Consider the following 14,732-nt stretch of genomic DNA (forward strand, 5'->3'; position numbering starts at 1 on the left):
TGTGATCAAAGTGCAGCCTGCCCCTGATTGATGGGCCCTCTCCGGCCCAGGGGCTGGCTGTCAGGGGACCAGGAAGTGCCAGGAAGCGTGACACAGGATCTCAATGTCCTCCTGTCGACAGGAAGGGGGGGGAGACCAGATCAGAATCAAACGTCCTCCATGATAACCCCTACATACTGAAATGGGGGAAGACCCTACAAACTTACTGTAAGGGTCATCATGGAGGACTGTTGGTTCTGGTCTACCCCTTCTTGTTGACAGGAGGACACTGAGATAATGTCACTCTCCCTGGCACTTCCTGGTCTCCTGAGACATGGGCACAGACTTTTGTTCACAAGCCACTTTTTTGCACTCTCTCTTTCCCAAGGTTACACACAAGTTTTTGTTATTGCACATGTACACATACTGTAGATGTGCTTTCATAACACTGTGAGCGTAGCTGTTGAAAGAGCCCCATGTTCTATGACCGAAATGGCACTGACGTGAGAGAAATGCCTTTTTGATTAGGCGGTTGATGCACGTGCGCATCGCAACTGCACACGTACACACAGCCCCACTATCAGTTAGGGCTTTTACAGTGACCGTATTACCGCCGCACTGGCGGTCACGAGTCATGACTGCAGTCAAATTCCAGGTGACCGTTTAGTCACGATAACTAGGCCTCCCAGCTCTGATGCTGCTGATGGTCATTAGTAGCCTACCAAACTTGCTAACTGCCTGGTACTCAGCACTCTATTGTCCCTCTAATCACGCTGACATCACTGCAAATGTTTTAGAAAATCAAATCAACACTTCATGAGTTAATGTTGCACAACATTTCTATAAGCTATGCGTTTGTGTGAGAACCGTTTTGATGGCCTCTATTAAAAAGAGGAGGATCCCATCACCTTTGATGGGATCCTGCTATATTTATTTCTCACACAGAATAGAATAGGTCAACTTTTGCACTATGGGGGATGTAGATTGACAGGCTAGTGCTTTTGCTGTTCGTTAGGCCTTCTCATCTAGTTGGCTGACGAAAAGTAGGCTAAATGTGGACAGTTGTAACATCTTCAATATGCGCCTTGAAAGTTGATAAGAAGGACACGCGCAATTGCATCCCCGATGTGTCAATCTTCACTTGTAGCCTACTACTTAGTTGAGATGCCTGTGAGAAGGACTCGATCACGTGACGGGCAATGGCTAATAAGAATTTAGATATCTGAGAGAGCCATGTGAGTGAGAGGTGCTTCTGAGCATAGCAGCCGGGATAAGTTAATTGTTATATTCAGCCCCTTTGGCCTCAAAAGACATGGATTCTTTTTTTAGGGGGCGTTACGGCCACATAAGGGAATGCTGCCGGGAAATTCAAGGCCTGGTGAGAATATTATCAAGTGCTTGTCAAATTGTGAATGAGAGACTGATGAAGTGTGTACAGTCTGCACAACAAACAAATCAGAGCTCATGCCTTTCATGCAACTTTTTTCAAATAATCTTTAGTCACAACATGCAGCCTTAGAATGTATTAAAGATCTAAACCTATTGGCCAAGATTTGTGTCACAACTAAAGTTGGATAAATAATTCTACATTATTAAGCACATTAGGAGGACCCGTTTCTTTGTTAACCGCTCAACACAGAATAGCTGCATGTGCGCACTTCCTTGGAAATCATTTGGAGAAGATATCCTTTCTATTTTATTCAGCTATGTTCAACTGTGTTCTTCATAATAAAAATGCCATTGAATACTAAGCAAATCTTGTCTGCTAAATGAACCAGTGTAGCCCACAGCCATAAGGCATAGCCATATCGGGGCCTAACATAAGGACAACTGTGTGCTATTATGTTCTTCTGAAATAAACTACATTTTCTTCATCTCAAGTTTCTTTAGACCTGTCAAAAATAACTAATGGATTTATTGTGATGGTTTAGGCTATATTAAATGGAAAATCTACATTTTTTTTAAAACATCTAAATCCAAAGGTCTGCATCAGTGGCTTGTAGGCTATGTGTGGAATCCAGGAGATGCTAAACATGTTTATGTTAATTAACAGTCAATTACCCTGAGACGGGCAAATATTTGCTTAACAATCACCGGCTGACAAAATTGAATGACCCCCACAGCCCTACTCCCAGGAGCTAACCATGTTATTGTAGATTCTGTCCCACTAGTTCCAGGCCCTCCCAGGGTTGTGAGCATCCCCCTCCCAGACTCTTCATATTGAATTATTATGTAGATCCATTAGAATCTTTCTAATTTGCCACTGTGAGCAGATTGATCAATAGCTTTTTTTGCCATTAAAATGTGCTCAAGAAGCTTAATGAACTCTGTTTTGAATAATAGGACTTGGAGATAATCAGCCCAGGCAGCTCCTCTGGCATGTTTCTGTTGCAGCACCAACCAGTCCTGAGTAGCTGTCTGAGGAGTTTTTACCCCAAAGCAGAAACATCCATCTTATCCTGTTTTTCAACCCCTCCCTCCCTTCATTTTTCATCCTGCTGACTGTTGGCTCCTGTCTTCCGTGCCTCTCCACAGCCGGGAGGTGTGGAGGCTGACCCCCAATGACCCGGCACTCACCGTTTCTCTAGAGAGGGGCAGCAATCTGCAGGCTGCACAATGAAATGGGCCTCCTTGCCCTTGAGTTTATTCTGGACTGTCAACATGCTTTTTCTTTGGGGTGGTGGAGGGGTGATGTGTTTTATGCAGAGAATTTGGAAGTGAGTTCTTTAGCTAGAGACCGAGGGGCGGTCAGCTGCGGGCAGATTCCTTTTTAAAGAGGAAGGGCCAATGCTGAAGGGTCGCTTTGCATCCTGGGAAACGGGGGAGGGGGGGTTAAGTGAAATGGACAGTTGGTTGATGGAGCACTTTTCATTAGCATTTTTTGCCCTCTCAGCCTCCCTTGTCTCTCCCCCGCCTCTGCTCTGTAGCCGAGGGCCTTTGGGTATCCCGGGGAGAGAGAGAAAAGCATGCTGGGTAATGGTGTGGGGTGCTGTGGCCCGGTTGGTCAGTGGAGGAGGAGGGGGTGCGGGTCTGTGCGGTGGCCTTAGTCTCCTGCTGCCGTCTCTCCTTGGCTCTTTGAGGGCCTTTAGAGTTTGCTCTCCCAGTTACTGCCGCTTCATAAACCCTAAACGGCGGCCACACAATGCCAGGCAGGAGAGGGGTCAGGGTTGAACTTGAACCTCGGCTCCAACCGCTGGCAGAAAGGACTTCTGAGAACATGTCAACTAATTCCCCCCCCCCCTCCCACAGCAACTCAAACAGGTTCCCTACGCACAGCCTACCGCGTACACACGTTCTGTATGGTTGTTTGTCATGATCAAGAGTGTTAGACTCAAAAGCGTTAGAATACTGCCAGGTATTCTGGTCCCCTATGGCTCTCACAATATAAGTTACTAGTTCCAATATCCACACTTCAACCAAGTTTTGCTACGAGAGCTCCTGTTTCTTTGAAAATGTCAAACTATGTCTTGGAAGCCCTAAATTCCCATCACCACCTATGGTTTTACTCCAGGGCATCTGTATCACTCTGGAATCTTAACGCTTTTTTTTAACTGCACCGACCTGTGACTAACACCAACCATTAAATGTTATATGCCGACTTTAAAACGGAGATTTTCGTGTGCCTTAAAAAAAAGAAAAAAAAAGTTGATCTCCATATAACTCAAAGGTTGACCTCTTGGCTGTGTCTCTCTGTGTGGTAGGAGCTGGAAGAGGCGCTACAGAAGCAGGACACAGACTTTCTGGCTGACCTCCTCGTCTCACTGCTGCAAGGATGCTACCAGCGCACAGACATCACGTAAGTAGTGCCCACCGGCTTTCCCACATCCTTTATTCAATCTTTATTTATACGGGAGTTCAATATTCATACTTTTTCTTTCTAGAGAGAGCCTCAGAACTAGGCTTAACTTCTTAGCTCGCTAGCAAACAGCAGCACATCTCTTTACCTTCCTTCTAACAGACCAGTCTTGGTGACAACATCCAGGGGCTGTATGGGCCTGAAACACGGGAAGTTTGAGTCACAAACCCTGTTTAGTAGTGAGCACATCAGTGTGCACAGCTTGTGTTGAAATCAGCCTTTGCAACTGAGTGAGGCATCTCACAAAGGAAACTGGGGTTAGGTGGATTTTTCCCTGGGGGGGGGGGGGGGGGGGGGGTTGGTTCCTTGATGACTAAATGTGAGCGAGAGGGAGTGGGAAGAGCACAGGAAAGTGAAATGAATGTTCCAGCCCTGAAGGGGCCCCCACCCACCACCGCTACCACCTCCTCTCCTGCTCTTGCTCCATCAGCACCACTGGGATAGGCACCTATCAGCCTGTGACTCGGTAGGTAGGGAGGGATGAGGGAGGTTAAGGCTGATAGTTTCCACACCCAGGCATGCAGTAACAGGATAACCTGCCTTATTGGACAGGACAGCCGCTGGCATCCCGGGGGTGGATGCTCGGCTCTGGCCTTTCAAAGAGCTGCCCTTTTCATCCGCACGCGTTAAACGCTCCGGCGGAGCTGGGGAGGGGGGTGGGGGTGTTGGCAGAGGAGGAGATGGGATAGTGGGGGGCCTGCAGCTGTGTGAAAGTGCAAACTGCTCTTTCAAGATAAGCCATTTTTTTCCTCTGGTTTTTGTCCTTTCTTTTCTGTTGTTGCATCGGCACTCACCCCTGCCCTGAGCCCTTGTTTCTGTGCGTCTGAGCAGGAACTGAAGGGTTCCAGATTAATCAGACAGATCTGACCCGGAACCAACATTTATTCACCAGCATCCAAAACAATGAAACAAACCCATTGAAGTGCAAAGAAATTGCTGTCTTTTTCCCCTCCTTTTCTCTCCAGAACCACTACGGTAGGGCAGCTTGAATTATTTCTTGACTGTCTCTATCACAATAGACAGCCTGTTGAAATTGAGACGTTATATGCACTTGCTTTACAAAGCACACTGTAAGGACAAGCATTTGCAAGTGAATGAATAGCGGTGCGCCATATTGTCGGATCCCAATGACTCTGTAAAGGGCTATGGAGTAGCTCGACAAAAATAACAGCAATCGCCCGATCTCCCAATCAGCTTTTCTTTTGTTGTGTTGATTGCTATCAATACGAAGCACATGTTCCTTTTGACCTTTTGACACAGTAGGCGTTTGAGAATGAATGACTTCTAGTTGAAGAGATGAATGAGTATGTGACATGAATGGGTTAGAAACAATTAACCTAGGCCTAAATTCTCACATTTTGTATGGGAACCGTTGACTGGTCCGCACCAACCAAATTCACTGCAGTAGATCTCTCTGATTTTGTTATTACCCACCCCTCCTCACTACTGTATTGTCATACTAGCATATGGGACTAATCACTCCCCCGCCCCCCTTAGTCCCCAGGCGTTCAGCAGTTATCTGGACGACATCATCAACTACCGCTGGGAGCTGGAAGAGGGGAAGCCCAACCCCCTGCGCCAGGGGCCCTTTGAGGAGCTGACCCCGCGCACACAGGTGGAGCTGCTGCACAGGCTATGTGACTACCGCCTGGACGCCGCAGACGTCTTCGACCTGCTCAAGGTGCTACACACACACACACACACCTTGTACCACAAGCTTGCAGCTGTTTTAAACTCCCGTTATTATGACCGTTTTAGAGTTAGCATGGGTAAACGGTTAAAACTGGGAAAACACTCATGTTTTGGTACCTGTAGTTTTGGTGATTTTTATTGGGACGCTGTTGATGGTGACTGACTTAAAAAAGTGCTGTCTAACCTGACATAGTGAATTTAGTGGAACTGTAATATGCATCATTAATCCATGGAATGTTTGATCCCAGGGCCTGGATGCGGACAGCCTGCGCGTGGAGCCGCTGGGGCAAGATGGGAGCGGTGCCCTCTACTGGTACTTCTATGGTACCCGCATGTACAAAGAGGAGCCGGTCAAGAGGAAAGCGGAGCAGCTCGGGTAAGTGGGTTGCACCATCGGGCATCGGCTGTGGACGTTGGATGGTTTTGCTTGCCTGTAATTCACAGATACAGAGGTCACAGAATGTGAACGCTATGCTGGTATATAACCAGTCATTTTTGTATCGATTCTCTGATACTTTGTGTATGCATTATATTATGTGTTACTGTGTGTATATATGCTCTATGGTGTCTGTAAGGCTATGAGATATGTGATATGTAATATGTAAACAGTAGCACTTCCTACTGCTAATTCTGTTTTCTAACAAAGGACAAAGTGAGCACCAACATAGTAATTACTATGTACCTACTTGCCTGTTAGAGGTTAATCATATGGGTCACTCCAGTAATAGCTACCCTGGTAAAAGGCCTGTGTAATTTAAAGTGTGGGCGGATATTTGTTTTTCACTCTGTTGTTGTCCCTGTAGTGAAGCCCCTGAGATCAAACCAACAGAGAAGAGGAAAAGGGGAAGACCACCAAAGAAGAAAGTGGAGGAGATCCAGCTAAGGTGAAACCAGCAGCAAACTCTGTCTTAGTGGTCTCGCGTTCTCTCCGCTCTCAAACAAAACGTCTCCAGAGACGTTCACCACCTTTATTCCCCAGACCTTGTTCATGCAATGCTTTGGAGTGGATGGTAAATACTGAATGGGCTGTCCTGTTGTTTTTTTTCAGTGAGGTGGAGAGCGAAGTGAAGGAGAATGGACTGGAAGGTCTACACTCAGGCACAGGTGAGAAAAAAGGCAGAGCTATCACATCTATCTAGATCGACTCCAACTTCTGATATTGATGCTGACGATTGAGACTTGTTTAAAAAAATAATATATAGAATCAAAGTTTATTGGTCGTGTACATAGATTTGCATATGTTATCACAGGCGCAGCGAAATGCTTATTTTTCTAGCTCCAACAGTGCAGTCATATCTAGTAATACAATGACCATACACACAAAATCCCCTCCCCCTCAGAATGAGCAATATCAGAATGAGCAATGTCAGAGTCCGGAGTATATTGGCCATGATGTTGTCTGTCCGTCCGTCCAGACCGGGAGCGCGGTGCCTGGTCCTTGGTGTGTGACACGGAGGAGCAGTGGGCCAGTCTGGCCGAGAGCATCAGAGACAAAACGTCCCCCCAGGACCGCCACCTCTACCGCATCATCAGCCAGAACTTCCTCCCTGAGATCAGCAGCATGATCGAGCACAAGGTCAGTCAGCTCTCTTCTTAGTCTCCTCCCTCCCCCTCTCAACCCATCAATCTTCATTCAGACACTGACTCAGTCAGCTGATGTGCTCTGTAACGGCATAGTGTCTCAAATGGCTGCCTCCAGGAGGAATTGGGAAATGGAGGCTGTGTGGCGCGGCTGCAGGTGTGTGGAGGCAGACTGGTCTCTGCTTGCCCAGAACACTAGCTTCTAAACCCATCTGAGTCCTGGGCCCAAAGCCGGACTGTCCAGTCTCTCTCTCTCTCATCTGTGGCCCTGTGTGCTGCTTCTGTTGGAGTGACAGTCGAGGCTGGGAGTGCTCATTTGTCGCATGGTTTTTGTTCTGCGGAATGAGTCGTCTCGGAGATTGTGGACACCGTGTTTTAACTGTTCAAACTCTGCCCTTTTTAATACATTGCATACTCGTTTATCTTTTGAGTATACATAGCTAGACAGTAGAGAAGGACCAATATGGATTTTTTTTTTTTTAGGGCTGATACCAAGGAAGCCGACGGATGATATTATTACATTTTTTAATAAAACAATACATTTGACTTTGGTAAAAACAAACTACATAACAACATAATGGTAATAATTGTATTTGAATGGTAAATCTCTTAATAAACTGGGTAAGTTTAAGATGCATAGGCCTACTCGCAAAATAGGTGAATGCATATTCAATACGAGTGTGTGCATTGAGTTATTGATATTGTTTTGGCTGATCAGTGGAGTCTGTTTGCTTTTCATGTGGGACTTATTATCCTACTGATCAACAACAATTCGCATAGATTCTTCCTTCCAACATGTCATGCCTGTATGGAAGGGCATCATATAGGCACTGCTGTTAGTTTGAGAATATAAAATAACATCTATTCCATGCCAATGGGTCCAACGTAATGATTTGTGATCACGGATGCTTATGAAACTAATATTTTTAGTCACTTTTCGGCGGGTTGTAACTTGATCCTACTGCTACTAATTGGATAGAGCGAGGTTGTAACGCGGCTCTTTTTCACATCTCGCATATCTCTCCATCGCTCATGTCATTTACTTGCTACTATGAGAACTAGCTCAATGGCAATTCCATTTTCTACAAAGCCATAAGTGTGCATAATATGTAATAAGCAGAGCAAGGGTAGATTAAAAAATGAAACGATTCACGTTTTGTCTGAATGACTCCAATCTGCCCATAGTTTGAGAAGTGGAAAAACACACGCACGCTGATCTATAGCTTTTTTTGGTCCATAACATGAAGAAAGATGCTTAGGGAGCTAAACCTATTGCCAACCTTTTAATTAAACACTTCCTTCTTTCCCTGTTACGACAGTCATCTAATCCAACTATCAATTGTCAATTTACGGATACGATTGTGGCTGGTCAGATCAGCAGATGGCTCGTTGCCGAAAATGGGGCATATTCAAAATGCTAACCAGCTAACGTTAGCTAGCTACGTTGGCCATTAGCTCTTATCTGATATCTTAGCTCGGTAGCTAAACATGGTGCTAACACAACAGATGAAAGGGTTAGTTATCGTAGTCTTTGCCAACAGGTCACATAGCGATCTGCTTAGCTAGCTAGCTTGCTTATTAAGTGCATGTCCGGGCACGTCGACACAAGCCTTATTATGCATTAAAACAAACTTAATGCAGATTCACGTAATTCTGTAGTGATCAACGGGACCTCTTGCGTTAGCCATCCCTGTGATCGGGTCCGATAGAAGCTATAGAAACCCAACACAGCCTGCCTGTCCTTGTGGACTGTGACTGTCAAAAGGTCTTTAGCCATTCTGTCGGCATGGGGTCGTTCTCTAATGGTCATCCGATGGACATCTGTCCTTCACGGCCCGCATGCCTGCCTGGCTGTTATCTATCTGGACATGTTCTCAGTGGGAATGTTCAGCAGCTTGGATGCAGGCTCTGGCAGTACAGAGCAGGCATCTGGGATGTGTGTGCGCGCAATCGCAGCATTATTGTGTGTGTGTGTGAGTGCGCCCACAGCCATGGAGTCTCCCAGCTCCTGTCCACAGCCCTGGCTGTCACAGCCATTTCGCGGGGCGCTGACGGGAGGCAGGCACTCACCTTGAGGCGGGATGGAGCCACTTGATTGACGACCTGCTGCACTGCAGGATTGTCGACTTCTTAAGTGGCGACACCAGAGGCAGTCCATCTCCTGTGTGCGATTAAGTGCTGTGGGTAATGCACAGAGCAGAGGCAGGGCAGAGGAGCCCCGGGACACGCCGGTGCAGAGAGACAAGACTTGGGGGGGGGGGGGGGGGATGGGAGCTGTAGCACATTCAGCACTTTGACAGCCCCTCTGGTGGTGGCCACCACTGGCCCAGTGGAGGAAGAGCAAGGCAGCTATCTAACACGTCCCCATGCTGCTGGCAGGCAGAACTCTACAGAGGGGGAAAGGGCCTCTTGGTGGTGTTCACAGGGCCCGTCCTGACAGGAAGCATTTACATTTGAGTCATTTAGCAGACACTTTTTTTTCTGTTTTTTTCTCTCCTGCGTGACTTTTAGTTTAGTGCATTCATCTTAAGGTAACTAGGTGACAGAACCACATCACAGTCGTAGTAGCTACATTTTTCCTCAATGAAGAATATTAAACATAACAAATAACACCACAGAAACAAAAGGCACAGGAGGTGGTGCAGCCCAGGAGGCAGGCGTCCATCTTGTTTCCCATAACGTCCAACGTACCAGACTCCATTACCCCCATGCTCTTGGAAACAACCATACCTTTTGGACTGCATTCCCTGACATAGATACTGCCTGGCCCAGAGGGTTCTGCTCTGACTGCAGCTTCCTGCTGTTTTTTTTGTTTTTTCTTCCATGTTGTGGTTTGTATTCTGCAACCAATTCTGATGCTCATATTAAGTATTTAACTTTCTTACTAATTGCTACATATAGACTATAGGCTATTTCATGAAGTGGCAATGCTGTGGTCAGTTTGCAAATACAAGCACACACACGTTACCGCCCGCTCCCCCAGCTTTTAGTGGAAATCGTTACGTGTGATTATTGTCACAGGGAGCATGGAGGGGTTTGATTTGTTTGGTTAGTCAATGACCCACTAGGAGAGGGGTAGCAGGGTGGGTGGGATTTAAAGGGGGGTAGTCGGGGGAGGAGGCGGAGCAGAGCCTGGATCACCCCTTCTCTCCTCACAGCTCTGCTGGAAGACCACAGAGGATTCCCTGGGGCCTGCTTGGTTATTAGCTCCCGTGGATGCGTTACTTGATCAAAGCGACTGTGATTTATTTTGTGTGTGAATAACAAAACCACTTATTTGTTTTTTTTATCTTGATTCTTTTGCCTCTGCAGGTGAATGAGCAGAAGCAGAGGCTGCTGGACCCCACCCCAGTATGCAGCTCTTACCGGCTCTCTGAGAAACACATGAGCCAAGAGGAGGAGGTGAGACCAGCTGCGCATGTGTAATTTATCGTTCTTAGTGTATGTCCCGTCTCCTGTGAGACCCAGTGGACTGATGGTTTCCTGTTTGTGTCCAGGACACGCTGCAGGCCATAGCCAACAGGGAGCAGCAGAAACAGAGGGATGAGGACATGGACAGACAGGCCCTGCTGATGGAGCAGAGACGAGAAGAGGAGATGCTGCTGCAGGAGGAGCGCCAGAGAGAGGAGCTGGAGAGACTCCAAGCTGTGGAGGGTGAGTAGTGGAGCTGGGTTAGGGGGCAGGGTGGGGCTCAGGGTGGATTCTGAAAGACGGCCAACCCTGCACACACCTCTGCATTTGTATTGCCTGTACCGTTGAATGATCTATTGCCCTGGTTGTGCAATATATTGCAATATATTACACGTATTGGGCTGCGAGTGAGTGGGAATATATAGCCCTGTGAATCACAGGAGTCCTTCTGATGTCACCTGTCAAGGGTTAATTAACTGGTGAAGGACCCTCATTAATGTATTATAGATGAACAGTGGGGCTGGGCTGCCTGGTCTCTGGTGGATCAGAGCAGTTGGAATCCACCCTCCAACATATATTTTAATCTGCACAGCAGGCGGACGGCAGCCCGCAGCCTTTCATGTTGAGAGATAAAGTGTTCCTTTCTGTTCTCGCTTTTTTTTAAATCAGCTAAGCCTGCTAAAGGATGGTCAATGAATCACTCATCTTCTCTGAACTGCTTCAGTCTCATGTTGTTCGGCCTGGTTTTTATTGACTCTGTGCACCAGCAGGCGGCCGGATGGCCAACAGGTGCCCTTGAAATTGTAGTAAAGTACAATCCATTATGCTGCTGCTGTTGTGTGTAATTAATTGTGGTTCCTGTGTTCTGCTGTTTCCCTCAGAGCGAGCGCGGCGGCGGAAACTGCGTGAGGAGAAGGCCTGGTTGATATCCCAGGGGAAGGACCTGCCCCCCGAACTGCTGCACCTGGAGCCCCACTCACCCATCCAACGCTCCCGCAGGACAAAAGAGTTGTAAGAGCCACACACTACTACTCGACACTACAGTACTGATAATTTATGGACAGGGAATTTTGATTATTTTCTTAAATATTCTTGTTTTTCCAATCAACAAACAAAACACATTCCACATTTACAGATGTTGCAGACATAAGTAATATAATAAATGGCATGTTAGCTATTTCAGCTTTAGCTGAGACAACGAGCAAATAATTTGTTTTACAGCACCTTACGTGTGTGTGTGTGTGTGTGTGTGTGTGTGTGTGTGTGTGTGTGTGTGTGTACACACACATTTCCTTAATCGCCCCATTCACTCTGTCCAATTTGAAATATAGTTCAGTACTACAAATACCTAGGTGTCTGGTTAGACTGTAAACTCTCCTTCCAGACTCACATTAAACATCTCCAATCCAAAATTAAATCTAGAATCGGCTTCCTATTTCGCAACAAAGCATCCTTCACTCATGCTGCCAAACATACCCTCGTAAAACTGACCATCCTACCGATCCTCGACTTCGGCGATGTCATTTACAAAATAGCCTCCAACACTCTACTCAACAAATTGGATGCAGTCTATCACAGTGTCATCCGTTTTGTCACCAAAGACACATATACTACCCACCACTGCGACCTGTATGATCTCGTTGGCTGGCCCTCACTTCATACTCGTCGCCAAACCCACTGGCTCTAGGTCATCTACAGTCTCTGCTAGGTAAAGCCCCGCCTTATCTCAGCTCACTGGTCACCATAGCAGCACCCACCCGTAGCATGCGCTCCAGCAGGTATATCTCACTGGTCACCCCCAAAGCCAACACTTCCTTTGGCCGCCTTTCCTTCCAGTTCTCTGCTGCCAATGACTGGAACGAACTGCAAAAATCTCTGAAGCTCGAGACTCTTACCTCCCTCACTAGCTTTAACCTGTTGAGGACAGACGTTCCGCTAGCGGAACCCCTAGCCAACAGCCAATGGCATCGCACGGCGCAAAATACAAAACCAACTAAAATACCACAATTCAATTTTCTCAAACAATCAACTATTTTACACCATTTTAAAGATAAGACTCTCGTTAATCTAACCACATTGTCCGATTTCAAAAAGGCTTTACAGCGAAAGCAAAACATTAGATTATGTTAGGAGAGTACATAGACACAAATAATCAGACATTTTCCAAGCAAGCATATATGTCACACAAACCCAAACCACAGCTAAATGCAGCACTAACCTTTTGATCTTCATCAGATGACACTCCTAGGACATTATGTTATACAATACATGCATGTTTTGTTCAATCAAGTTCATATTTATATCAAAAAACAGCTTTTTACATTAGCATGTGATGTTCAGAACTAGCATACCCACCGAAACGTCCGGTGAATTTACTAAATTACTCATGATAAACATTGACAAAATACATAGCAATTATTTTAAGAATTATAGATACAGAACTCCTTTATGCAATCGCTATGTCCGGTTTTAAAATGGCTTTTCGGCGAAAGCACATTTTGCAATATTCTGAGTACATAGCTCGGCCATCACGGCTAGCTATTTTGACATCCGCCAACTTCGGGGTCACCAAAACTGAGAATGACTATTAGAAAAATTGGATTACCTTTGCTGTTCTTCATCAGAATGCACTCCCAGGACTTCTACTTCAACAACAAATGTTGTTTTGGTTCCAAATAATCCATAGTTATATCCAAATACCTATGTTTTGTTCGTGTGTTCAGGTCACTATTTGAAGGGTAACGCGCGAGCGCATTTCGTGACAAAAGATTTCAAAATATTCCATTACCGTACTTAGAAGCATGTCAAACGCTGTTTAAAATCAATTTTTATGCTATTTTTCTCGTAAAATAGCGATAATATTCCAACCGGGCAACGTTGTATTCATTCAAAGACTGAAAGAAAAACATGGCGAGTTCTCGTGACCGCGCATCTCCAGTCTCACTGTCCCCAGGCTGACCACTTACAAACTCTGCTCCTGTACTTTGCTCAGAGACAGCAGACACCCCATTCCACTTTCTGGCGGCTTTAGAGAGCCAATGGAAGCCTTAGAAAGTGTCACGTTACAGCACAGATGCTGTAATGTCGATAGAGATGCAACAGAAGAACAACAAATTGTCAGACAGGGCACTTCCTGTATGGAATCTTCTCAGGTTTTGGCCTGCCATATGAGTTCTGTTATACTCACAGACACCATTCAAACAGTTTTAGAAACTTTAGGGTGTTTTCTATCCAAATTTACTAATTATATGCATATTCTAGTTTCTGGGCAGGAGTAGTAACCAGATTAAATCGGGTACGTTTTTTTATCCGGTCGTGAAAATACTGCCCCCTATCCCAAAGAAGTTAAGCACCAGCTGTCAGAGCAGCTCATAGATCACTGCATCTGTACATAGATCATCTGTAAATAGCCCATCCAATCTACCTCATCCCCATACTGCATTTATTTATTTATCTTGCTCCTTTGCACCCCAGTATCTCAACTTGCACATTAATCTTCTGCACATCCTACCATTCCAGTGTTTAATTGCTATATTGTAATTACTTTGCCACCATGGCCTATTTATTGCCTCACCTCTCTTATTCTACCTCATTTGCACATGCTGTATATAGATTTTTCTACTGTATTATTGATTGTATGTTTGTTTATTCCATGTGTAACTCTGTTGTATGTGTCGAACTGCTTTGCTTTATCTTGGCCAGGTCGCAGTTGTAAATGAGAACTTGTTCTCAACTAGCCTACCTGGTTAAATAAAGGTGAAATAAATAAATAAATTGAAGACCAGAGTCTATCAAACTTGGGCTGTCTCTTGCGGAGGTCATAAGTGATCTTTTCAAGAGGAAGAAAGTCAACAATCTGGTCAATTCACATTTTAAATGTAAGAGAAGAATTAGAAGCCTACCGTAGGATAATATGTTTTTTTTTAGGAAAGTATATGACGATCATAAACAAATTTTCCCTGTCTGGATCAAGAACAAAGTCCTGCTGGGCATTAAGAAGATGGACACAGGGTCATATCAAACTGTACATCTGTTTTCTGTGCAGCAGTATGTATAGATTGCCAAAATCTGGTAATCTCTCTTCAGCTCAAATACATCCATATAGAGGTATATCTTTTACAATCAGGAAAATGTCTGTATTCATTCTAAGGAGTCTCGCTGGGGTGTAATAAAATTACGTGTCTAATTTGAAGATAACAACAACAAAAATGGA

The 14,732-nt window shown here is 45.5% G+C and overlaps 1 protein-coding gene across 1 annotated transcript in view; it reads left to right on the forward strand.

Moving 5' to 3' along the window:
• LOC115152229 (cat eye syndrome critical region protein 2 homolog) overlaps positions 1 to 14,732 on the forward strand; it is a 59,634-nt gene that overhangs the window by 25,252 nt on the left and 19,650 nt on the right. Inside the window, exons 2-10 of the mRNA XM_029696868.1 lie at positions 3,681 to 3,775; positions 5,333 to 5,516; positions 5,776 to 5,903; positions 6,331 to 6,411; positions 6,576 to 6,631; positions 6,943 to 7,103; positions 10,421 to 10,510; positions 10,606 to 10,762; positions 11,401 to 11,530. Coding sequence (XP_029552728.1) covers positions 3,681 to 3,775; positions 5,333 to 5,516; positions 5,776 to 5,903; positions 6,331 to 6,411; positions 6,576 to 6,631; positions 6,943 to 7,103; positions 10,421 to 10,510; positions 10,606 to 10,762; positions 11,401 to 11,530 — 1,082 coding nt within the window. The remainder of the gene's footprint in view (positions 1 to 3,680; positions 3,776 to 5,332; positions 5,517 to 5,775; positions 5,904 to 6,330; positions 6,412 to 6,575; positions 6,632 to 6,942; positions 7,104 to 10,420; positions 10,511 to 10,605; positions 10,763 to 11,400; positions 11,531 to 14,732) is intronic.

Source organism: Salmo trutta, chromosome 17 (genome assembly GCF_901001165.1).
Source record: "Salmo trutta chromosome 17, fSalTru1.1, whole genome shotgun sequence".
Lineage (NCBI taxonomy): Eukaryota > Metazoa > Chordata > Actinopteri > Salmoniformes > Salmonidae > Salmo > Salmo trutta.